This window comes from Dama dama, chromosome 20, assembly GCF_033118175.1.
Source record: "Dama dama isolate Ldn47 chromosome 20, ASM3311817v1, whole genome shotgun sequence".
NCBI classification, from domain to species: domain Eukaryota; kingdom Metazoa; phylum Chordata; class Mammalia; order Artiodactyla; family Cervidae; genus Dama; species Dama dama.
The window spans coordinates 104,716,745-104,742,110 of record NC_083700.1 but is presented as its reverse complement, the minus strand read 5'-3'; the positions used below and the strand labels follow the sequence as shown (position 1 = coordinate 104,742,110).

The 25,366-nt window shown below is 45.1% G+C and overlaps 1 protein-coding gene across 2 annotated transcripts in view; it reads right to left on the bottom strand.

Annotated features, from left to right (window-relative positions):
- Positions 1–897: 897 nt before the first annotated feature.
- MTF1 (metal regulatory transcription factor 1) overlaps positions 898–25,366 on the bottom strand; it is a 37,579-nt gene continuing 13,110 nt past the window's right edge. Inside the window, exons 3-11 of one of the 2 annotated variants that reach the window (XM_061122338.1) lie at positions 21,376–21,614; positions 20,397–20,528; positions 17,762–17,835; positions 17,168–17,304; positions 13,956–14,033; positions 7,781–7,877; positions 6,465–7,060; positions 2,827–2,890; positions 898–1,648 (exon numbers count right to left, since the gene is read on the bottom strand). In XM_061122338.1, the coding sequence (XP_060978321.1) occupies positions 1,218–1,648; positions 2,827–2,890; positions 6,465–7,060; positions 7,781–7,877; positions 13,956–14,033; positions 17,168–17,304; positions 17,762–17,835; positions 20,397–20,528; positions 21,376–21,614 (1,848 nt within the window). In that variant the 3' untranslated portion in view covers positions 898–1,217. The remainder of the gene's footprint in view (positions 1,649–2,826; positions 2,891–6,464; positions 7,061–7,780; positions 7,878–13,955; positions 14,034–17,167; positions 17,305–17,761; positions 17,836–20,396; positions 20,529–21,375; positions 21,615–25,366) is intronic. The other variant, XM_061122339.1, reaches the window with a different exon arrangement.

The following is a 25,366-nucleotide window of genomic DNA, read 5'->3' as shown; positions in this document are numbered from 1 at the left end:
GCTTTTTGGTGGAAGGGGAATTTTTTGTTTTACCCTGAGTAGAAGATCATCGCTTTGTGTTTTTTTTTTTTTCTTTTTTTTTTGTTTAGAAATCATATGACTAAGCCGAGCAAGTCACATCCTTCTTTGCACTGTACTAGGCTGTATGCAAAATCCAGAGGGGTGAAAGGCAGAGACTGGGGGCGGAGGGGCAACCAAAAACCTGGCTGGAACCCAGAACCAGGATACCTGGCCTGCCGATGACATGCCACCAAACATCACTCCCATCAAGCCGCACCTTCTCCTGATCAGCAAAATGCGGCTCTTCTCCTCCGAGGAAGAAGATACCATTCCGGGAAGGCAGACCACCAGCCATCTGGCCATAAACCACATGTCCACTCTGGACAAAACAGGGATGTTCCCCAAGAAAAATTCATCACTGTGATCTGCAAGCCCTGGCAACCCGCAGAGACAGAGAGAAGAGAGAACCCAGAGCAAAGAGTATGATCACGTTGATAGAGCCTGCTCTGCACAGGTGTCGCGGACAGAGAGCAGTCAACAACTTGCCTAGGGCTCCCGCGGAAGCGGACAGTCCCCACAGCCTCGGACCAGGATTTTGGATCCCCGTTTGTGATGCCGCTGGCTGCAGGGTGACATCAGCCATGGTCACCCTCAACTCCACCATCACCAACCACAGACCACAAAACCACCTCGCCCGGTCCCTGTCCAGCTCACAGCCGTCTGACCTGCGTTTGCCACTTGCCTCTTGGATGGAGTGAGGGTCTGGCCTCGCAAGCAAGCTTCAGCCTCAAAAACACACAGGGCACCGCAACATCCAACACACTGAACTCCACTGCCCAGACTACAAAGACCCCAGTGCAGGTGATGGGCAGCATCAGATTGATGGAAACCACACCCTTTCATTTAGAATTTTTATGCATACGAGTAACCTTAATTTCCAAGTTCACATGACAATAAGCAAAAGTGACATACAGTGCAGCCAAACAGTTCATTTATAACTTAGCTTTTTTTTGTGTTTTTGTTTTGTTTTTTCCAAAGATCAGTTCATTAAAAATGGATGCTCCTGGGATAGGAATAAAGAAAATACGTCTGAAAGGTGAGGATTTCAAACAGTAGATTTCTTCATCCTTCAAATTGCTGACCCCCACGATGTCAGGCATCACACACCTCCTGCTTCCTGCTCAGCCTGTTCCAGGAGGGGAGCACAAGCGGGCCTTTCACTTGGAGAAGCTGCTGGTCAGGCCCATCTCTTCCTCCTCCTGCAGTAGTGCTTCAATGGGAATCAGATTGGAAGTGGTGTCCAGGCTCTGGAGGGACAGAAACTCTGACATATCTATGGCACGGAGCGGCTCTGTCTGCGGGTCTGAAGGAGTCACCGCCTGTCTGCTTTGCTCACAGGGAGGGGCAGCAGCGGACGAGGAGGACAGGGGGATCGGGGGTGGGGAGAAAGTCTGTGGGGGCAGCTTCAGGCTGGGCCCGTCAGGAGGCTGGGCGCTCAGCGTGGGAGGGGGCGGGGAAGGACAGCCCTTCCTCCTGCTGGCCGCCCGCTCCTTGGCAGAGTCCCGGCACGCGCACTGACACTGACAGGCCTCCTCTTGTTTGATGATGATCACAGGAACACTGAGGCCGATCTGCTGAACCGCGCTCCCTGCGAGAGAGGCGAGAGAGACTGCTCTTCACGGAGCCACGGGGCAAGGGCAGGGCAGGAGGGTGTGAGACTAGCGGAGCCCCGTGGAGGCAGAGGGAAGGGAGGGCTTGGATGCCACGCTCCGGGTTTTGTTCTGCTTTAAACTGGACCGCGTTCTTCCTCAAGTAAGAAGCCTCTGACACTCCCCATCCCCTCCACAACAGAAAAGCCACACACCATCTAAATGCACACTATTCTCCTAGCTTCATCTCTGGCCACTCTCCCAGGCACCCGCCATACCAGCCCCAGTGGATGCCTCTCTCTCTCTGCACGTTCCTCAAAGCTCTGGGCTCAAGAGCTCGTCCTGCCTCAATTCTTCTGGAGAACTTAACTCATCTCTGAGTTCATTCCCCTCCTCTCCCAGTGCTTCCAGGCAGTGTTTGCAGCAGGCTTATACCTTAGGGCTGGCCCAAGGGCATTAAGAGCCAGTCCACACTGTACCATTTAGCCCTGCCTGCCCCAGAGGCTCTGACCTCCTTTAGGACATCCTGCTCAACTTTGCAGCCATGGTCTCTGACACACTTGTGCACACTTCCTTCTCTCTTGCATATGTCTGTTGCACACAAGCACACTCTGAATTCAGACAGGCTTCATGTGTCTCAAAAGAGCTAGAGACCACGGGGCAAGAGAACAGGTGGGGGGCGAGGCCTGTCTGAACTAGTGCTTTGGCTCTGCCACAAACTCACTGATGCCTTTGGGGGACTCGTTTCATCTTTCAGGGACTGAGTTTTTTAATGTATAAAATAAAGTGTTTGAGAAATAGGACCCTTTAGCTTTATAGGAGTTTCTGACCCAGATGCTATTTCTTCATTACTGTAATTAGAAAAGAGTCCAGTGAATTAATAACTTCTCTCTTTAGCATTAACTGTGATTCAGACTTTTTTCTGGCTACATTAAAGACTACATGTAAAAGGGAAAGAACCATTACTAGTTAAAGAATGTTAAATGTGGTATTTATGCTGTAAGTGCAGTAACTTTCAATAGCTGTAAGAATATGAAATATTCTAATAGAAAAATAATACACGATAAATTTAATTAAAAAAAAAAATTAAAATCCAGGGCAAAGCAAGATTAACTAACTGTGCCTCAGGGGGCCCAGAGAGTTGACTTCCATTTAAAGCTAACACAGAATTACATACCTGTGCTACTGGCTACTGGTACTGCAGTGGTAAAAAACACCTTCTCAACTTTAGATGCTTGCTGCTGGGGGAAAAAAAATCACATTTATGGCTACTCAAATATGATAGATCCCCAAGGACATGACGCCTCCCCAACTGTAACAGTCATCCAAGAGGACAGAAAACCCTCAGTGTTTAGGGATTTTTGCCCTGAGCGATGTTTTGTTTGTGCTCTGACATGAGGTCACCACACTGCTGGACATTCAGTGCTAACAATATAGCCGTTTTTGTCCCCTGCTTCTTGGCTGTCTCCCAGCTGCTTAATTCCAGTAGTTTCTATGTGCACAAAGGCTCCTCCAAGGTTGCTTTTCTCAAGTGGACGGTCTTCTCAGGGGGAGCCCGAGGGCTAGCTTCCCCTCTAAGCTCTCTACTCCCTGCTGACTCCCAAAGTTCTTTTTACCCCTTGAGGACTAAGCTGCAGGCTAAGGAAAGGCCAAGACGTCCTCTCACAGGCAGAAGACCTATGAAGGCCCTGGGCAGTGTGGTGTAAGCTGCACAGGGTGGTGCCCAAGGGGGGGCCCTGGACTTAGCCACACCGGGATTCAAGTTCAGGCTTGGTCACTTACTAGTTGTTGATGTCAGGCAAGTAATTTAACCTCTTAGTCTTGGTTTCCTCACCTGTAAAAACTGGGACGACAATCCAAAGACTCTCCCAAGGGCCCCAAAAGGATGAAATGAGATGATGCATGTGAAGCCTGGGGCACACCATGGGGATTCAGCAAACACTAGCTGTATATATGATTACTAAGTAGGACCATCAAGTTGTGCCCAGAAATCACCCCTCACTTTAGTACACTTCTTATTCAACTGGCTATAGGGTTTTTGCTTTCTCCAAGTCATATTAAAAAGGGCTTTATCTTTCGTCCTTTTAAGGAAAATAAAAGTGCCTCTGGGATGAGTCTAGGAGGAATATGAACGCTTCTGGCTAAGTCATAGGGGAGACATTATAAAACAATCATGGAGGATGAGACTCACATACAAATACATGAAAATGTGCACGTGCTTAGTCACTTCAGTCATGGCCGACTCTCTGCGACCCTACGGACTGCAGCCTCTGTCCATGGGGATTCTCCAGGCAAGAATACTGGAGTGGGCTGCCATGCCCTCCTGCCGGGGATCTTCCCGACCCAGGGACTGAATCCAGGTCTCCCACACTGAGGCGGATTCTCTACTGTCTGAGCCACCGGGGAAGCCCACACGGAAACGAGCTGGATGGAAAAAGCAGCAGCTGCTCCATGCGGTTCCCCAGGGCAGCACAGACCCGGAAAGAGGAGGCATGTGGCTGCCAGAGGGGAGGAGAGAAACAGGCGAGGGAGGTTAAGAACTATGAAAGTCCGCTTGCAAAACACATGCGTCATGGGTATGAAATGTACAGTGTGGGGGATATAGTCAATAAGTATGTAAATCTCTGGATGGTGACATATGTCGTGGTGTCACATATGGTGACTACTTATCATGGTGATCATTTTGAAATGTACAGAAATATCACTATGTTGTCTTAACAGGAACAGAGGCAGGTCTGTGGTACTTCAAAACAAGCAAACAGACTCACTGAAAGATCAGTTTGTGCTTACAGGAGGCAGGGGTGGGGAGGGGAGAGGGGGAATTGGATGAAAGCAGCGGCAGAGCCAGACCTCCAGTTAGGAGATAAAGTACTAGGGGCACAGCGCACCATGTGATGGACACGATTAGCAGATTAACACGGCTATAGGTTACACAGGAAAGCTCTCTAAACAGTCAATCCTGAAAGTTCTCACACACAAACATTTTTTTCTGTATCTTTAATTTTGTATCTATCACGTGATGATGGATGCTCACTAAACTTGTGGCAAAGTATTATGCTGTATGCCTCAAACTTATACTCTATCAATCATATCTCAATAAAACTAGAAGAAAAAAGAAAAAATGCCATTATCATATATGAGATAGTAGGATCATTTTCTGTATACAGCCATCAGCAAATATAAGAACAGTAAAAATAATGGGAAAAAAATTTTTGTTTTGGCCGTGTCGTGTAGCCTGCGGGATCTTAGTTCCCCAAGCAGGGCTTGGCTGCCCTTTGCGGTGAAAGTGCAGAGCCTTCACCACTGGACTGCCTGAGAAGCCCCTGAAAATAATTTTAAATAATGAAAACAATAATAATAACCAAAAAACCCAACTACCTGGAGGCAGATTGGATCATAATGCTGAAGAGACCGTTCCAGGGATGTTGGCCATCTGAAACTGGAACTAGGGTGCCTCCAGAGGTGGTTGGCATCCATCCCATTTATGGAGTTTGAGTGCTCTTACCATTTAGCGCTAACCTACCTTTCCAGTTTGTTTGATAGCATCATACATCCACCCAGACCTACTCCTACTTAGCGCAACCTCTCCTCCACATAATTCCTACTCACACCTCAAGAAGTCTCACCTGACCTGTATGGCCACCCAACAAGCCTTTAGTCTCTGAACCCCTCATTTGGCAGCACAAGGTAGCAATCAGAAGCATGGATTCTGGGACTGGTCTGTCTAGGCTTTGCCATTTATAAGCCTTGTGACCTTGGACTAATCACTTAACTTCTCTGGGTCTCAGCTCTCCATTGATAAAATCATATCTACTTCCTAGGATTGTTTTGATTAAAATACTTAGCAGGGGGAGTGACACATCTAGAGATACAAACATATAGAGATGTTAATAACCATTTATCGATAATAATTCACTTACAATAGAAGGACCACATTGATATCAGTTGTCAATAATGAGGGAAACTAGGCTGGGGGTGGGCAGGGAGCAGGAAGTGTGTGGAAGTTCTTACTGTCTATTCGATAAAACCTAAAAAATATGTATAATCTAAAAATACGGTACCTAAGGTAATGACTGGCACGTTAGATCCTCAATTTTAATAAGTTAGTTAGCATAGGAAGCCCATGCATATAGTAAGGGCTCAATAAGTCACAGCCATTGTTATTTTTTGTTACCATTATTTTTATTATTTGACACTTTATCTACTGGTAGCATTAACTTTCTTTTAGGCATTTTAGCCTCTTTAACTAGAATATAAGTTTTTATCAAAAAGAAATCATGTTCTTTTCACTTTTCCAGATTTCCAACAGTATCCTGTGTGGTACCTGGTATCGAGCAGGCCCTCAAAATATACTCAGCTGAACCACCACATCATTTCCTTAGCCAAGGAGACCACAAACTTGGGTAGAATATGGCCCTACGATGGACTCTGGGAGCACAGATTACTTCTGACGTGGCCGCTGCGGTCTGTTTCCATCTAATGAGGTCCCATCAGTCCCTCAGCCTAGGCTGGACTCTGCCTTGGAGATCATTCTTGGGCTATCCTGTCGGAGTTGACAGAATCAGACTGCGGCTGAAATACCTAGGTAAATTTGAAAATTGTTTCTCTGGCCCTCTATTATAAGTACTGAATGCAACATTCCCAGATTTACACTGATTATGGGGGAAATGACTGGTAGAATGATGTGTTTCAGGAGAGAAATGACAGTGGTTTTCCTTTTTTGAAGTAAAGGCCTCTGAACATGTCACCCATGTCACAGAACATGTCACAGAAATATACTTCACCCCACTGGATCCCTTTCCACATCATACTTACAATTTGTTCTTGAGTTTGCGGTGTGCTGGTGGCACCATTTAGTATCCACTGTAAGTTCTGCTCTCCCATGACTAGGCTGGGCTGCAGGATAGCCGTGCTGGGAGTCGGGGTGATGGTTATAGTGGGATTACTAGTTAGGACAGAGTTGGCATCCAGGGGCAGAGTCTGGACCATGGCTGGCAGGGGCTCAGTAGTACTCTGTGGTTGGGGTGGTGCTGCCATGGCTGAGGCCACTGCCGCTGCTGACGCCAAGGCCCCAGCAACAACAGAGAGTCCTGGCACGACGGGCTGCGGTGCCTGGAGGTGCGGAAGAAACTCTTGATGATTAGCAGCAAACTGCGTGCTGTGGGCAACAGGCACTTCTGGAGGTTGTAAGAGAGCAGGGGGGTTGCCAAATGCAGCTTGCTGGGAACCAGTTCCTAGGGAGGGAGCAGGCAGAGGAGCGGATGGTGCTGAGGCTGGTAGTAGAGACTGAGGTGGCTCGGAGATGCCAGGCTGCAGTATAAGTGGAAGAGATAAAGATGCTGAATGTCTTGTGGATGGCGGAACATCACTGACTGACTCCGCATCACCATTAAAACTTTCAATCAAGGCAGCTGGCAAGAAAAAGAAATAGAAATATAGACACACATTCCAACCCTTATATAAGCCACAAAAACACAGTCTCTATGGGCTACACCAAAGACAGCTGAAGTCTGTCAGGGTCGATTCCTTCACTGCAGACAGGCTGGCTCTCTGCTTTTCATGTAATGACCCCTCTGGTCAAAGTACCAGGCTTCACGATCAACCTCACTTTCCAAACGTGAAGACCTATATGGGTCTAACCATAAAAAAAAATGTGTCCTGTGGCTTTTGTGGAAAAGAGATTAGATATTCTTTTCTTGGCATATGACCACTGAACACACTTTCTAACTACTGTGAAGCTTCAGGGACATATTTTCATTCAAACACAGTTTGATCTACATATCTGAAGTTTGGCTTGTGGATTCTGCCCACTCATGAATGGGGAGTCACATCAGAAGTGTTCATGACTCCTCTCACTTTTTGAAACCAACGAAAGCTGTTGGAAAAGGGGACCCTCTTCATTTGAGGGTCCAGGAAAAGTAGATCCCCAAGTAAACCCTTGATGAGGGAAGCAGGGGGAAAAAAAATGGAATTGAGCTAAAAAGCCCATCCTTCTCTGATCCCTCAATGAAAGTACACTTCATTCAAAGGACCTGAAATATATCACTCTGCTTGACATCTACTGTGTCAACAGTGTGAATTCTCCTTCCCAGTGCAGAGATCGGAGCAGGAAGAGAGTCTGTGTAACAAACCTGTCTGTTGAGGATCTTCCTGAATTGCCGGATCATCTGACTTCTGGAACATTGGTCCAAAAATGATTGCTGGTGAGAGAGTGCTGAGATTCTGGCCCTGTGTCAGAGACAGAGACAAACGCATGAGGCGTGCCATCCAAAAGCAGGTCTGCACCACGAGACAGCACAGAGCGGCAGGACGAGAAGCATCTTTGGCTCTGCTTCCTGTTTATAATTTCTCTTCTCCTAAGGTGACATTTATTCCCCTAAGCCCCAGACACTGAAGAGCTGGGTCTTCAAACACTCTAAGGCAGGAGTTGGCAAACTGACTTGCTGGCTGAATGCCTGTTTCTGCAAATAAAGTTGTACTGGAATAGGCATTCTGGTTCACTTTTGAATTATCTCTATAGCTTCTGCACTGCAATGGCAGAGCTGAGGAGTTGTGCAGAGAATGTATGGGCCACAAAGCTGAAATTATCTATCTGGCCCTTTACCAAAAAAAAAAAGTTTGCTGATCCCTGCTCTGAAAGAGAAAATCCTACATAAAAGTGGTGTTGTATAATATCTATTACTTGGAATTTGCTTTTCTCACGTAATAATAATAATAATAATATATTGTGAATATCTTTCAAGGTTATTATATAACATCTATAATATTCTAATATGTACACATGGTGGTGAATCAAACAATAAAAAGAAACTTATAATAACAGACAATAACAAGGGCCTTATCCTCACCACTGTCATTCCAAGTCCTTTCTTTCTAACTTACAGTTAAGAAAAGGTCAGAGGCATTTTGAAAAGCTATGAAAAACTGAAACACCTAGTGCCCTGAGGGCTTGACTCCTGCCAGGCACCAAATAAAATGACCACCTCTAGGCTTCCCTTTAGTTTATTTAGGCGAAGGGGAAAAAGAGTAATTCTTTTCTCTATGGTCCACCTCCACTTCGCATTTTGTAGAGCAAGAGTGACAAAAGCAAGATTCCAAGAAGTTCAGTGAAGCTGACGACCAGTGTGATATAGGGCTGGCCAAAAAGTTTGTGTTCTTTGTGACACGAAGGCAGAAACCTATGTAAGGCTTCCAGCCTCTAGTCCAGAGGGAGTTAGGAATCACAGGCCAAGAAAATGCCTTGAAACTTTTCATCATGACACAAAGTAGGAAATTATATAATTTATAATAATTTATGAAAGTGAAAGTCACTCAGTCATGTCCAACTCTCTGCTACCCCATGGACTGTAGCCTGCCAGGCTCCTCTGTCCATGGAATTCTCCAGGCCAGAATACTGGAGTGGGTTGCCATTCCCTTCTCCAGGGGATCTTCCCAAACCAGGGATCGAACCCAGGTCTCCCGCACTGCAGGCAGATTCTTTACCATCTGAGCCACCAGGGAAGGCCAAGAATACTGGAGTGGGTATATGCTGCTGCTGCTGCTAAGTCGCTTCAGTCGTGTCCGACTCTGTGCGACCCCATAGACAGCAGCCCAGCAGACTCCCCCGTCCCTGAGATTCTCCAGGCAAGAACACTGGAGTGGGTTGCCATTTCCTTCTCCAGTGCATGAAAGTGAAAAGTGAAAGTGAAGTTGCTCAGTCGTACCTGACTCTTAGCGACCCCGTGGACTGCAGCCTACCAGGCTCCTCTGTCCATGGGATTTTCCAGGCAAGAGTATTGGAGTGGGGTGCCATTCCCTTCTCCAGGAGTGGGTATATACAATAATTTATATTATATATAGTTTATAAAATATATTACATGCATATGAGTGTATAACTGAAACAAAAGTCTATGCAACAGAGCCTGTCCTTATGATCTGCAATGTCTTCTATATTTTCTATTCTATTGCTGTCCTCAAAATGTTAATTATAAACCACTATTTTATAACCCAATAAAGATGCACCACCCAGTTTGAAAAATAGTGAGCTAACAACTACCACTAAGCGGCAAGCTTTGCAATTTCTTCATGACTGTTATTTTTTGTTCTACTTGTTTGTGAATCATTACAGGAATAACACTGTTTAAAAGGAATGAGTCTGTGTGACTTCAGAAGATGATGTATAAGAATCACATTTTCACAGCAGTACAACTGTAACGGCTCCTAACTAGAAACTTTCCAAATGCCCAAGGGCAGGAGACAGAACATACTCTTATATTCACTTAGTGTAGTAACTGTTCAACAATGAGAACAAATAATCTATATATGCAACAAAATGGACTAATTCCTCAAACAAAATGTTGCAAGAAAGAAGCCGGGACAAATGAGTATAGGCCACATTCGAATTATAGAAAACATAAAAACAGGCAAAATTCATCTTAGGTAGTAAGAAGCCAGGACCTAAGGATAACCTAAGTGGTTATCCTTAAGGGACCTGATGGGGGTTTCTAGGTTGTTGAAAGTGAAAGTGAGGTCGCTTAGTCGTGTCTGACTCTTTGCGACCCCCTGGACTATAGCCTACCAGGATTCTCCATCCATGGGATTTTTCAGGCAAGAATACTGGAGTGGGTTGCCATTTCTAGGTTGTTGGGAATGTTCTATCTGTTGATTTGCGTGCTGGTTACAGGAAGGGGGCAGGGCACAACCTTTAAAAGAATGGCATGGCCTGTTGTTGTTTAGTTGCTCAGTTGTGTCCAACTCTTTTGCAACCCCGTGGACTGTAGCCCACCAGGCTCCTCTGTCCATGGGATTTCCCAGGCAAGAATACTGGAGTGGGTTGCCATTTCCTTCTCCAGAGGATCTTCCTGACCCAGGGGTGGAACCTGTGTCTCCTGCATTCCCAGGCGAATTCTTCCCTGCTAAGACACCAGGGAAGCCCAGTGGCGTGGCCCGAGGACACAATATAAAGTGATTAGAAGCAACTAGGTCCAAAATGGCCATGAGTCGTCTTCTGTAAAGGTCAAACAGTGGGCAGTGGCCCAATTCCTGGAAATCCCCACCCTTTCCCCAAGATAGCTGGAATACTCCTCCTACTCATTAGCCTATGTAATTACCCACCCCTATAAATTCTGACAGCCCCATACCCTGCTGCCTCTTGGGCCTCTCTTACCTCCCGAGATGGCCCACATTCTTGTACACCGAGTGTTTCCACCCTGAACAGACCTTCTTTCACTCTACTATGGCTCACTCTTGAATTCTTTCCTGCACAAAGCCAAGAACCTACACTTGGTGGCCGTCCCAGGGACTCAGATGTGACCATCCTCTTGTGCCCCACACTCTCCCTCCGGCAACAGTTACAGGAATATGATGAACTGTGATGATTCATCAAGCTGTACATTTATGACAGGTGTACTTTTCTGTATGTATATTATACCTCCATAAAAAGGTTGGTTTTTTTTTTTAATTAAGAAAGGTAAGTGCCAACGGGACTGACTCAGCCACTGCCAGGCTTCAGGGCAATAACCCTGGGGGCAGAGCGAGTGGCAACCACCGCCCCAAGTGAGGAGAGAACAGGTTGAGCCTCTGGGGCCTGGAGCAGAGACATGAGAACACTGAGCTGTCTGGGAACAGGATGGATCCTGAGGCCCAGGGCCCAAAAGGCCCAGTGGGCCGCTCCTCAGAGCTTCAGCCCAAATTCACACCTAGGACACACAGAAACCTGCAGGCTGCCCAGGAACCTGGAAAATGATGATCTCATAAAAATATATCATTTAATTTCAACAACTCATTATCATTTCTTTTAAAGCAAGCAAGGCAAAATCCATCCTATTCAAGGAACTTTGGTCTTAGTCTGAAAGACTAAACGCTGGAGGACAAGGACACAACATATAATTTGATCCCAAGGGAGAAAAACAGGCCTCTCTCTTGCTGTTGTGAATTATGGATAGAAAAAGCTTTCCTTTTTCACAAGTACTCAATGTCCCCTCAGGGGCTTCCCTGGTGGCTCAGAGGTTAAAGCGTCTGCCTACAATGCGGGAGACCGGGGTTTGATCCCTGGGTCGGGAAGATACCCTGGAGAAGGAAATGGCAACCCACTCCAGTATTCTTGCCTGGAGAATCCCATGGACAGAGGAGCTTGGTAGGCTACAGTCCATGGGGTCACAAAGAGTTGGACATGACTGAGTGACTTCACTCAATGTCCCCTCATATGGTTCCTTACCTGGTGACCTCAGGGCTCCAGAAAACTCCTCAGTCATGTGTCAAGTCCCAGTCAGAGAGTGGATACCTCAACCATTTCCCAAGATCTCTGATATTAAGGAGACATTATACCCAGAAATCTTACACTATGTGGTTTAGAGGGCAATCTTGGCCCAGTACTCTTAAAGCATCACCTATGAAATGTGAATATGCCAAACAATCATACAAAGTGCTTTTTTTTTTGGCGGGGGGGGGGGGGGGGTCCTTCAGATTGGTTAATATCTATTGGTCTCTCTTCAATTCAACTGATTCTTTCTTCTGTTATTTCCAGTCTGCTGTTAAGCCCATTTGGTGAATTTTTAAATTTTGATATATTTTCAGTTCCAGAATTCCCATTTGGCACATTTTTTTTATAGTTTCTATTTCTCTGCTAAGAGTTCCTATTTATTAAATCATTACAAGTAATCCTTAATATGCTTGAGCATTTTAAGAGCTACTTATAAATGCCTGCCCACTAATTCTATCATCTGGCTCATTTTGGGGTCAGTCTCTGTAGTCCATAAATGACCTCTTCTCTTGAGTAGAGGTAATGTTCTCCTATGTCTGATGTTTACTAATTTTGGATAACCCTGGACATTTGCAAATGATACGCTGCAGAGACTCAGGATTCTGTTACACTTCCTGGAAGAGTGTTTGGTTGTTTGCTGTAACATTCCAGGGACTTGGCTATGCTCTAAACTCCAAACTCTGTCTTCCCTGCAATGGATGGCAGCTGGCATCTTCATCCAGCTCTTTAGCCTCAGCTGGGCTGCTTGGGGTCTGCCCCACACACCCACAGTTCAGGGGTCAACTAGAGGTTTGGACACAGCTCATACACAGAACCTGGGACTCAACCTGTGTGTTTCCTCCTTTCCAGGTCATTGCCTGCAACTCTCCAGGTGCTGCAGTAGCCCTGAACTCTGTCCTCTGGGTAGTCACTCCAGTAAGAGTGAGCATTTACTGAGCCTGAGCCATCTTGTTTGGTATCAACTGGGCTTGCTTTGAGATGGATAAGCCATAAAGCCTGAAGACCCATCCTGTGCCATTGCCATCTTCCAAGTGGCCCCTTCGTTCAAATGTTACCTCTGCCTGTTTGGGTTGCTCTCTGGTGCCTTCAAGTAGTTGTTTTCATATTTTGCCCAGCATATACAGTTGTTTTCTGTGGGAGGGCTGGTCTGATAAGAGCAATTCTGCCATTACCAGGAGAACCCAGGCCCTGGTGTGCTAATATAAAATTGTGCAGTGTCAGGCACCTCTCCCAGAGGAGATTGACTCAGTAGGCTTGGGTGAAGCCCAAGAGCCTACACTGTAGAAAGACTGTTCAAATACCTCCTATCACATTGATTCCTCCTTATTTATTATGCATATACTCACAGAAAATCTAACCTAAGCTATATTTATTTACCAGAGAAAAACAACCAAAAATGCATACTTAACCACCAGTGTCAGTGACCCAGTAAAGCTCATGGAACTTCCTGAAGGAGCACAATCTCAGGATTGATTCAGTGGTCTGCAAGACACAGCATGGAGCCATGGGGATGGCAGAGAGAACCAAAGCAAGCAGGTCAAGAGACACAGGGTTTGTCTCCGAGCAGTGGGCCTGAAGACGTGGCCCCCTTCAGAACCCCTGTGCGGTGTGCGCAAAGACAGGGAAGCACTGACTCAGGTCAGACTGACAGGGCTTAAGGAGTCTGCAAACTGGAATCCTGGCTCTCCCTTATAGTGGATGAATTTTAAGCTACTCAAGGACAGACCACACTTACTTCCTCACCACTACCAGCTCAGTACCAGCACTCTGCCCATCTGGAGCAGGCACTCAATAAATATTTGCTAAATAAACAAAGAAAGTTATTTTCTGGTGCAAGAGGTTATCAAGTGAGTGATCTGGGTCAAAAGGCACTATGCGTCAGAGAGAACAACCTCTCCAATGAGAGCTCTTATCAGGAAACAAAATCAAAACACCCTAAGTGGTTAGTAATTGAACACAACTCAATCTGAAAAACTTCCAAGACTGGCCTCACTCAATTTTCCCACCAAAGGGAGGCTCAATTCTTGTACTTATTTTAATAACATCTGTTTCACAGGTACACTTACTGTATTAGAATTTTCTTGAAATTCAGAATCTGTGGACAGAAGGCTTAAATTCCTCAGACAAAGTGAGTGATTTGTATCCTGTGAAAGAAAAAAAAAAATTCTAATTGACAAAAAATTGGGATTTACTGTATTCTATTATGTAATAAAACACTTGATTACAGCGTCCCTAAGATTCCAAACGTCTAGAGAATAAAAAACCATTCAAAACAAAGGCTACATGAATCACTTCAATTTTTAAAATCCTGATATTCTTAAGAAGAAATCGTTTACGTTCTTAAACATAGTTAGTAGAGTTTAAGAATTATCTCATGACTCAGGCTCCAGAGTAACAAAAGCTATAATAACATGAAATCAGTAATATTTGCGAAATTGGTCTATCATTGACAAAGCAATTTTATATGACTTCATTTACTATTCATATAATCCTCTGTATTATTATTCCACATTTCCATTTTAAGTATGAGAAAATTAATGCTAAGATTAGCAGGGAATGGTCCAATTAACATAATTAACTGCTAATTAACATAACACAGACCCAGTGCTTCTGACTGGAAGTCCATCTTTCTTCCATTACGTCACTATGTCCCCAACATGGCATCTCAGAGACTGTCACTTAAGAGTGGTACTGAGGGGTTACTATTCCGATACGGGTGTCTGGGCTAACTCAGAATTCTGGATTCCTAGAATGCCAGTTGTGATTCACATACTTTATGTGGTTGCCCTACTTTACCTCATGCATCATATGTTCTGATTCGTGCATGTATTTAACAAACACTCACTGAGCATCTAATATGTATTAAGCCCTGTTCCAGGCCCAGGGATACAATAATAAAGCCCCTGCCACCAGAGAGCTTACAGTCAGTGTGGGGAGGGGGCAAGACAAAAAACCAAATAAATATACAGTATACAAGACAGTAAGGGGAGTGGGGAAGGCCACGGTAAGAGATGCTCTTTCATCAGATTAGGAAGGGACTCTTAGATAATGTGGCCTTAGGGCAGATACTGAAGAAGACACAGGCCATGCACACATGTGGGGAAAGCGATTCACACACAGGGCGCAGTGCGCACAAAAGCCTGGAGGCAAGGTGGGCTTCCCCAGTTCAAGGAACCACAAGGTGGATGGTACGGCTCAAGTGAAATGAAGTGAGGTAAATGAAGAGAGAAGTGACCAGGCCAGAGTGTCTAGGACTTTCTGGGCCACTGTAAAGATTCTGACTGCTACCTTAAGTGATACAAGAAGCTACTGAAGGGTTATAAGCAGAAAACAGACAGGATTTGCCTCATTGTTTAGGAAGATCAGGGTGGAGTATCAATGGGGAGAAGGGAGGGGAAAGGTGCTAAAAAAACCACTTAGCAAGCAGGTCATTGCAAGAATCCAGGCCAAACAATGACAAGGGCTTGAATGAAGTAATCAGATCAGATTCTAGAAAGATGGAACCAATAGATGCTGGTGGGTGTGTGGAATGAGGGGGAAAAAAGAGGAGTCAAGAATGACTCCAGTATTTTTGGCCTGTGCCACTAGAAAAACAGAGGTGCCATTTACTAAGATGGCAGGAGGAACAGGCTGGACGCGTCAGGACTGGGAAACGTAGGTGACAGCTGGGTGGAGACATCGAGTAGGAGGTTGAATACATGTATAAAGTTCAGGAAGAAATCTGGGCTAGAGATATAAATTTAGGACTCAAAGGCAATCTTGATGGCTTTGAAAGCCTAAGACTAGAGCAGATTCCCTTCACTGGGGAGCTAACAGTCAGCCAAGAGATGTGAAGTGTGGACCCTGTGCACTGGGACCTCCAACGCGTAGGAGCTATTGGTGAGAAACTGTGATTGTTACAAAACCGAGAAAACTGATCATGACCTCATAAATGCAGCTTTGTAGACAAAGACTCTCAAATCTTAGTGTTTTCATCTGGTTTTACAGTGAGACTGAGGCACAAAGAAGCCACTTGCCTAAGGTCATGTGACTAGTGGTGGAGCCTGGATGTCAATTCAGACTCTTCATAACCAATGCTGCTTTGCCCCCTATGATGTGGGGGTCAAGAACCAGGCTCTGGAATCAGACGGTCTGCCTAAAGGGCGCTAATTACAAGCTTTGGATACTCAGGCAAGTATCTCCTTACCTCGGGTTTCTCTATCAGTCGTATGGGAATAATAATACTGACCTCTTGTAAGCAGGATAATTCACGAAGAAAACTTGGCACAGTACTTGGCATAAACATTCAGTAAGTATTAGTTATTATTACCAATAAGATACAGGGGGAAGAGTCCATTTAAAGGGATCCTTTGCACCCGGAGAAGGAAATGGCAACCCACTCCAGTACCCTTGCCTGGAAAATCCCATGGACAGAGGAGCCTGATAGGCCACAGTCCATGGGGTCGCAAAGAATCGCACACAACTGAGCAACTTCACTTCACTTGCTGTTTAAAAATCAGAAACTACAGAATCATGCTGTCTCTCCCCAAATCAAAATCATATTACATACTTTAAGAACCTTGTTATTCTAAAGGGGGTCAGTGAGCTTCCACTTTATTTATAAAATAGTAAAATAATAACAGTTCTCACTTTTTGGGTGCAAAAGACATAAGGTAAGTGCCCAATACCATATCAGAAGTAGAAACAGTAAATGTATCCCAGGATCTCTCTGGAAAGAAGCCGCAGAGGAGAGGGCTTGGTAAAAACCAGACAGAACCACCTAAACCTCTGCAGAGGCCTATCTGTGGGTCAGTGCCTTAAAGGCAGTGGCTATCGAACCTTTAAGTCCGCAGACAATTCTAAAGGGCAGGGGAACCCCCTGCCCCGGACTCCACCTGGTTCTCCAGCGATGGATTAATGGAAGGGTGAAGCAAATCATTAAATCGTGTCCCAAACTCAAGTTCAAATGTATCATTTTACACAACATGAATGGGAAAATAACACCCTTTGAGAGCACCTGGCCAACCCTTTGGTAGCCATTCTGAGACCTCTGATTCCAAGACACCTCTTCCACCAGACCTGACGGAGGGGAGGAGGAGCCCAATCAGGGGCTAACGCACAGGGAGCCTGGTGAAACTTCTGGCTTCTGCCAGCCCCTCACAAAGACATAGATCTTGACACTGATTCCTTCTCTCTCGCTAACAGACTTAGAAAGAAGGCATTTTAACCTTTTGAGACACAAACAACTGTCACTGTTCTATGGTGCCCAGATCAAAACGAGAGACAAAACACTCCACACCTCTGATCCATTGTGATTTAGAAGTGCACTGTATGAGTTTCCTTTGTTATCGTGACCTTTCATGTGACTTTTGAGACTGTATTGAGTGCTGAATGTTTTCTCACAGCCATTACTGGGGCAGAAAAAGGGTCTTTCACCTGCAAGAATGAAAAGAGGTGTTAATTTCACCATAAAATCATTTCACTGGATTGAGAAATCTACCTTCCCCTAACATAGGGAAGTAAATATGCTAATGAGGGTTCAAATAATACACTGGATCAATTAGCCACAAGTTAATCATCTCAGTCCTAAAATTTAACGCAGAGTAAAGCACTGAGAATGGCCTGCTCCTAGGAAGTGGAAAGAGAAGACCAGTTTCTTTTTTCCCCCCTCAGATTCTTTACTGAGTATCTCTGAATTGGTTTTATTTCTTAAGGTTAAGCTCCTGAGTCCAGCCTTTAGATCCTTTTTAACATCTGAGAGGAACTCAAACATTATAGGTGAAGGCCAACTGATTAGACTTGCTCTCTCCACAAAGCTGTACAGGTCTCAATGGAAACACATGTATTTACTGGCTCAACGAAGGTTAAAAGACAAAAATTAGCCTAAACTCACCTGTATGTGTACGGACGTGAGTTTTAAGGTGGTGGCTTGCTGCAAATGCTTTTCCACAGCCATCATGATCACACCTAAGGAAGTTGTTTAAGCAGACAGGATAGCAGTCATTAGCTAATAGACCTTTATCTTCAATGTCTCTTGTAAATACAAACTTAAATTAAAACTGCTCAGAACACCATGATCAGATTGACAAAACGGGTTTTACAGATGGGAATGATGACAGGTCCCTGGAAAAGTAAGGCGACAAATCTGGGATCAGAGGGAGAGGCTGGCCCAGGAAACGTGTTTCTTGTCCTACAGGTAAGGCACATGCTGAAAGCCCGAACAATAAAACTCTTTTGATGAATGACACAACAGAATTCTATTGACAATGAGAACACATATGGAAAATCTACTATGGCAAATGAAACATAAGGAATACCAGTGATGGGTACAGAGGCTTTCACATAGGCTCAGGGCCGGAAATACAACACTAGAGCAAAATCAGTCAGAATACACTAGCTACAGTGTAATTATCTGTCATCTTCAGAGAACTTTTCTCTTTTACTTTCTTGATAACTAAAACCAGAGGTAATATTTCCCTCCTTAGGACTCCAAGGGCATTTACCTACATGCTACTTTTATGGCACCTGTCATTCCCAATCTGATTTTATCTCTGTGTGCATACATCTGTTATCTCTTCTCCTAGATTACAATTCCTCTGAGGGCAGGGTCCACATAGTTCTTCATACTTGCTATAGTTCTTGCACATAGCAGGCATTCGGTCACTATTTACATGAATGAATGCATATACTTATAAGCCAAAATATTTTATTTCTTTAAATAGAAAGCTTCTCTAAAGCATTTTACTTTTTAAGTACATAAAATCATTGTGTCTAAAGCCCCATCTAACATTCAAGAAAAATTAGCAGTTTTAATCATGACAAAAACACGTGTAATTGAATAGAAATCAGAAACCCCTTGACAGCCCTATGGGGAAAAAAGCAACCCAAGCTTCACAGCAGCTGGAGAGTAACCAACTAGGATCTAAATATTCTTGCCTTTAGAGGGGCCATGACTCAGAAACGTATCTGTAATTCTTAAAAACACATTTCCATTTAATTGGTGTTTAAGAGTTGGTCCCTGAAGACTTTCTGATTTTTAGGTATCCTAATGAGATGAGTGATTTGAGACTAGAAAGGCAGCATATTTAATGCCATGAATGTAACAGCAATCCCTCCTGCCTAAATTCAGAGACATGTTTATAGACAGTTTCAGTAATATATCTATGTTATATTTAGGACAAATCCTTACAAACTGATTACTTTGTTAAAAACATCATATAATAACTCCAAAGTTGTTTTTCAATCCCTGCTGAATGCCCAGAACCACGCTATATGCTGTGAGCACAGGAGACAGTAGATGATACAACTCCTTCCTTCAAGCTTATATTTATACATGTATCAATTAAATATATATGTGTTCATATATATATATATATATAGAAATCTATAGATAAAAATGGATGCTCCTAGCACTGTTTACAATAGCCAGGACATGGAAGCAACCTAGATGTCCATCAGCAGATGAATGGATAAGAAAGCTGTGGTACATATACACGGTGGAATATTACTCAGCTATTAAAAAGAATGCATTTGAATCAGTTCTAATGAGGTGGATGAAACTGGAGTCTATTATACAGAGTGAAGTAAGCCAGAAAGAAAAACACCAATATGGTATATTAATGCATATATATGGAATTTATAAAGATGGTAATGATGACCCTACATGCGAGACAGCAAAAGAGACACAGATGTAAAGAACAGACTTTTGGACTCTGTGGGAGAAGGCGAGGGTGGGATGATTTGAGAGAAAAGCACTGAAACATGTATATTACCATACGTGAAATAGATCACCAGTCCAGGTTTGATGCATGAGACAGGGTGCTCAGGGCTGGTGCACTGGGATGACCCTGAGGGATGGGATGGGGAGGGAGGTGGGAGGGGGGTTCAAGATGGGGAACACATGTACACCCATGGCTGATTCACATCAATGTATAGCAAAAACAACTATAATATTGTAAAGTAATTAACCTCCAATTAACATAAATTAATTTTTAAAAAAGATGCTCCTATATGTATGTACACACGACATATTATAAAGCAACAACCAAACAAGTGATTAAAAAAAACAGCAACAACACTTGCACCACTAGCCTGAGTATCTTTCCCCTCATCCTCTCCCCCCCTCACCTCTCCTTAGGTAGGCATCCTTGCCCTGTGCTGGGCCTCTCAGTCTCACACTGTCTGGTTACTTATGGTTCTTTTCCACCAGAGCAGACTAAGGTTCTCAGGAGGAGGGCCTACATCTTAGCATTTCTCTAGTACTGATGACTGAGTTTCAATCAACGCTTCGTGAAAGTCAAGGCAAAGAATGAGGCAGAGAAGCCACCATCCACAGAGCCGGCAGGGACGCTCTTGGACCCCATCATCCCTCCTTCAGTCTGCAGTCGTTCGCAGCTATCCTGGGGAGAGCAAACACTGCCCAAAGAACGAGCAAAGGGAATTTCCTTCCCATTTTGAAAATTACTAGAGTACCTCAAGACACCTCCTTGAAACCCGGTCAGTGATAAATAGAAAACAGCAAGACCCACCGAAATGGCTTTTCTCCTGTATGGGTTCGAATGTGCTTCCTCAGATCACTGAGTGTGGTGAAGTACTTGCTGCAGCCTTCAGATTCACAGTTAAACGTCTTCCCTGTGTGAAGCCTCTGATGTGCTTTCAGCCTGCAAGATACCCAGAGAAATCCCGTTTGTCATAATGCACGCCAGAGCTTTCCCACGTCAGCTTAATGTGCATCAAGGTCAAGTACATAAGAATTCTACAGTCATAATACACTAATATCAACATTTTGGGCTCAAAGAGAAATTCAAAGAATTATACAGCAGAGTGGTGTTGAGTGTGACCCTGAAGCCGGGCTGCCTGGGATTCAAATTCTGGTCTCCTCTACTGGAGGGGGATCTTGACCCAGTTACAAAAGCTCTCTGTGCGTCCACTCCCTTTGCGGCACACGGGAACACTGCCTAGCACACAGTGAGTGCTTTTTAGGTTCATGTACTCAGCTGTGTCCGATTCTTTGCGACCCTATGGACTGGAGCCCGCCAGTGTTAGCTATTATTATGTTTCCTCTGTGACAGCCAATGCTGAAGACTAATATAAGTCTCCTGATATAAACAGTAGAAAAGAGAAATAGCTAATGAGCAGTCCACTCCCCACTTCTTGGGGGTAGAAAAAAGTTAATCTTCAAGTTGAGGCTGGGAAGGAAATCAAAGAACCCTTAATACCAAGCTCCTGAGCCAACAGGAGATATTATTCCATACCAACTACTAAAGTACTCAGGCCGGGATGTCATTCCAGGAGATACGAATCCAGACACAAAGCTTCTCTGACTGTAACCGACCCAGGAGGTGTCCATGTTTAAGTAACAGCTGCTCTGCGGAACTGTCAGCAGCTGAGCGCGGCTGCCCTCTTTAACGCCCTGCACGTGAACATCTGCCCCGCGCAGGGGAGCGCCGTGGTCACGGCAGAGCCGGGCTGGGAGGCCGGCGGAGCTGGGGGTGGGGGGCGGCTGACCTGTACAGCGTGTTGAACGCCTTCTCACAGCCCTGCACGTCACACTCAAATGGCTTCTCCTTCGTGTGCACCCGCACGTGGATCCTGAGGCTGTAGGAGGTGAGGAAGGCCTTGCCGCAGCCCTCCTGATTGCAGACGAAGGTGTACTCCCCTCGGTGGGTCTTCTGGTGGGTGCGCAGGTTGCCCGCCGTGCTGTAGGTGCGGGGGCAGCCCTCAAACGTGCACTGGTACCGCTTTACCTGGCAGACGGAGGACACCTCGTCAGCGGGACAACGGAGCTGCCCGGGGTCTAACTCCCCCCAGAGCCTGGCTCTCGGGAGAGGCAGGTGAGATACACAGGCTTCCATCGTCGACACAGAAAGCACCGTCTAACACGAGTGGGGAAATGTGCCTGCTGAGCAAATTACACCGGGGCAACAAATGACGAGAGCGATGGGCAGAGACAAGGCAGAAGTAGTCAAACACTCTAAATGAAAATGAGACCGGTGTCCACTCAACACCCACCCCCTAAGGATGGGCAGATACTACTACACTCACCCACACTCAGATATAATCTGACTTTAAGGTTGGACTCGACATCCTGTCCTCTGGGCCTGTAACCTGATGAGAACTAACCAACATAAAACTGAGTTTAAAACATTCTGAAATGTATACACTCAGTCATAAGTGTACTAGTTCAGTTATATACCAGCATAGTCTCTTCTCTAATTTCATATCTACAAAATGAAAACAAAAGTATCATGCATTTCTGGGAATATTTGGTAGTATGGCATTTCTCAAACTGCCATCCTCTTGGTCTCCCTCCCTCACCACCCTTCTGGGAAAGTGTGCTATCCACAGGAGCCTCCACGTCCCTCAGTGCCTGTGGAACCACTCGGCAAGGTGCCTTCACTGGACGAAACCATGCTCTTCAACTTGCTGGTGGTCAAACTCTTTCCTCCTTCCCAATTATCCTTTAGTATTTGAAAAAAATTTCTCACCAATGCCCTCTCCTTCTGAAAACGTGTCCTACACCACAAAGCAATTCCATGGGGCTCTTTATCTTCTTCCCTGGGTCACTCACTCCTTTTCTTTAACCTCGACATATAGGTTCAGCCCAAAGCTTCTCTCTCATCTTCCAAACCTTCCCTTTCTCTCTCCTGGGGAAGGGGAAGCATCACAGCCTTGGCCAGAGAAAAACGAATACTGGCGCTTAGGTTCAGGACTTTGAGCAGGTCTTTCCAAGTCTCTGAACTAAAGGTTCTTTATTTCTACACGGCAGAACTGAATGCCCTGCTGTCTCATTGTGCTTGTGAGCAGAACAAAATGAGATAAAGCATCTGGAAAAGACTCTGTCAATGTCCCGATGCTATACGTATCAGGGTGCTAGTTCTGCCTGTTCTTCAGCGTTAGCGAACACCTTCCTCCTTCAGTCCTCACCATTCTCCAGGCTTTAGTCTACTGCCCTCGCCACACTACTGGTATTCACTCAACAGTTAATGAACCCCTATATCCCAGACAACAGGCTAGATACCACAGATAAAAAGGTGAACAAGACAAAAAGCTTGCTTTTTAAGGAGGATCACTTTAAGGAGGCACATGTGCACAAATGATTATAGACTGTGCTGAGTTGGACAGTGTACACGCCCACAGTGCTTGGGAAGCATAAAAAAGGGAAACCCAATCCTTCTCAGAAAGACTGGACTCAGTGAAGGCTTGGAAACTGAGGCATTCTGTCTGAACTGAGGATGTGTTTTGGTTTGCCTATTGGTCTGTTTTTTAGGGATTAACTGAAAAAGTGTTCCTTAGACAAACTGGAAGAGATGGGCATTCCAGAAGAGGTAACACCTTGAGAACTACATGCAGAGATGAATGAGAACACTGGTCCCGGAGACCACAAACACACCTCAGTAGGTAAGAAACTGGAAAAAGAATCTAGAAAAATGAGTGAAGCCTCCTAAGTTTAGCTATGAAGTAGAGGAACAGGACAACAGGGAGCCAAGATATCTTGGTTTTAACCAAGATAGTAATACAACCAGATGAAGGGTTTACAAGAGATCATTCTGGAAGCCTGTGGAAGACAGCCTGGAAGGGTAAGCGAACAGAAGGGGTAGTAGAGGTTAAGCGAAGGGGGACAACTGTCCAAGACAGAGGTGAGAAGAACCCAAACTAGGCAAGTGATGGGGCTTCCCTGGCAGTCCAGGGGTTCAGACTCTGTGCTCCCAATAAAAGGGGGCACGGGTTCAATCCCTGGTCAGGGAACTAAGATCCCGCATGCCACACAGCATAGATAAATAAAGTGACAGTGGACATTATGAGAGATGAATTCCAGAGAAAATAAAATGGGGGAAATGAGTGGCTCTAGCGACAACAGTGTGCTGGGGCGTGGTAGCAATGGGGAAAGGCAAAGTCAAGATCAACTCCCAAGATTAGGGCCTGAATGACAGAACAGATGGTCACATACCAATTTTGGACTGGACAGAGGGTGGGGAGAGGTGATAAGTTGGGTCTGAGGTACTGCCAGGTAGCAATGTCTAGCAGGCACACATGTAGGCTGGAAGCTAAAAAATGAAGCCTAGCCCAGGGGTTTCTGGTACACTGGTAATAGTTGCCTTTACTATGTGACAAAGCAGGCTGGTTCACGGCCCAACTCCGCTACTTACTGTGTGACTTTGGGAAAATTACTGAAGCTAAGTCTCCAGCTCCTATTTACAACGTGGAGGAAAGAAAATCAATTTTTTTAGGGTTGTTATAAGGATTAGGGATAATTCATGTAAAGTATTTCAACACAGGGACTGGCATATAGTAGATGCTCAGTAAAATCTTGGCCACAAGGCCAAAGGACGGAATCCTGAACGTCACCAATGTTTAGGGAACTGGTAAAAAGAAGAGATGCATCACCGGCCCAGGTGGGATGCATGAGACAAGTGCTCGGGCCTGGTGCACTGGGAAGACCCAGAGGAATCGGGTGGAGAGGGAGGTGGGAGGGGGGATCGGGATGGGGAATGTGTGTAACTCTATGGCTGATTCATATCAATGTATGACAAAAAAAAAAAAAAAAAGAAGAGATGCCATTGATGGGTGAATGGGTGACAGGACTGGGGAATTGGGAAGAGAATGCAAAGGAGATGGACGTCACAGAAGCCAAAAGATAAAAGGTCTTAAGGAAAAGAGAATGGTCAGGATGTTTTCAGAGAAAACAAAGAAGACAGGAAGGACTAGGGGAAGTATAGGATCCAGCAGCTAGAATTCACCAAGGACTCAGCAAGACTAGTTTTAGTGGACTGATGAGGTCAGAAGTCTGGCTTAAGGTGCATCATGAAGGCAGGGGGAGGGGCTGGAGATGCAGAGAGGCAGCAGCACAGTGGACTTCTGAGTTGATGAATCTTGTTTGTTTGACGTAAGACAGGTTTTGAGCATATCTGGAAGGAAAAAGGTCCTGGAAGAAAGAAGCTGAGGATCTGGGAGGAACACAAAGATGACAAGGATATTCAAAAGCCTGGGTGGAGGGAAAGGCCTCGGATAATAGGGAGGAGGACATTCAGTTTCAGAGGAGGATCTGATGTTAGGATGCGATGACTCAAGGGCCTTTTGGGCCATGTGGTCTCTCTTAGAGCTACTCACCTCCACTGCTCTATGTCTGTGGAAGTAACCATTTGTTGTTGTTCAGACGCTAAGCTGTGTCTGACTCTTTTGCAACCCCATGGACTGTGGCCTGCCAGGCTCCTCTGTCCATGGGATTCTCCAGGCAAGAATACTGGGGTGGGTTGCCATTTCCTTCTCCAGGGGATCCTCCGGACCCAGGTTTAGGCAGACTCTTTACCACTGAGCCGTCTGGGAAGCACCGAAAGTAACCACAGACAGGACATAAATGGACAAGCAAGGCTGTGCTCCAAAAAACTTTATTTATGGACAATGAAATCTGAATTTCATCATTTTCATATATCATGAAATAATGTTCTTTAGAGTAAAAATAATTTTTAAATGTGAAAACCATTCTACAAAAACAGGC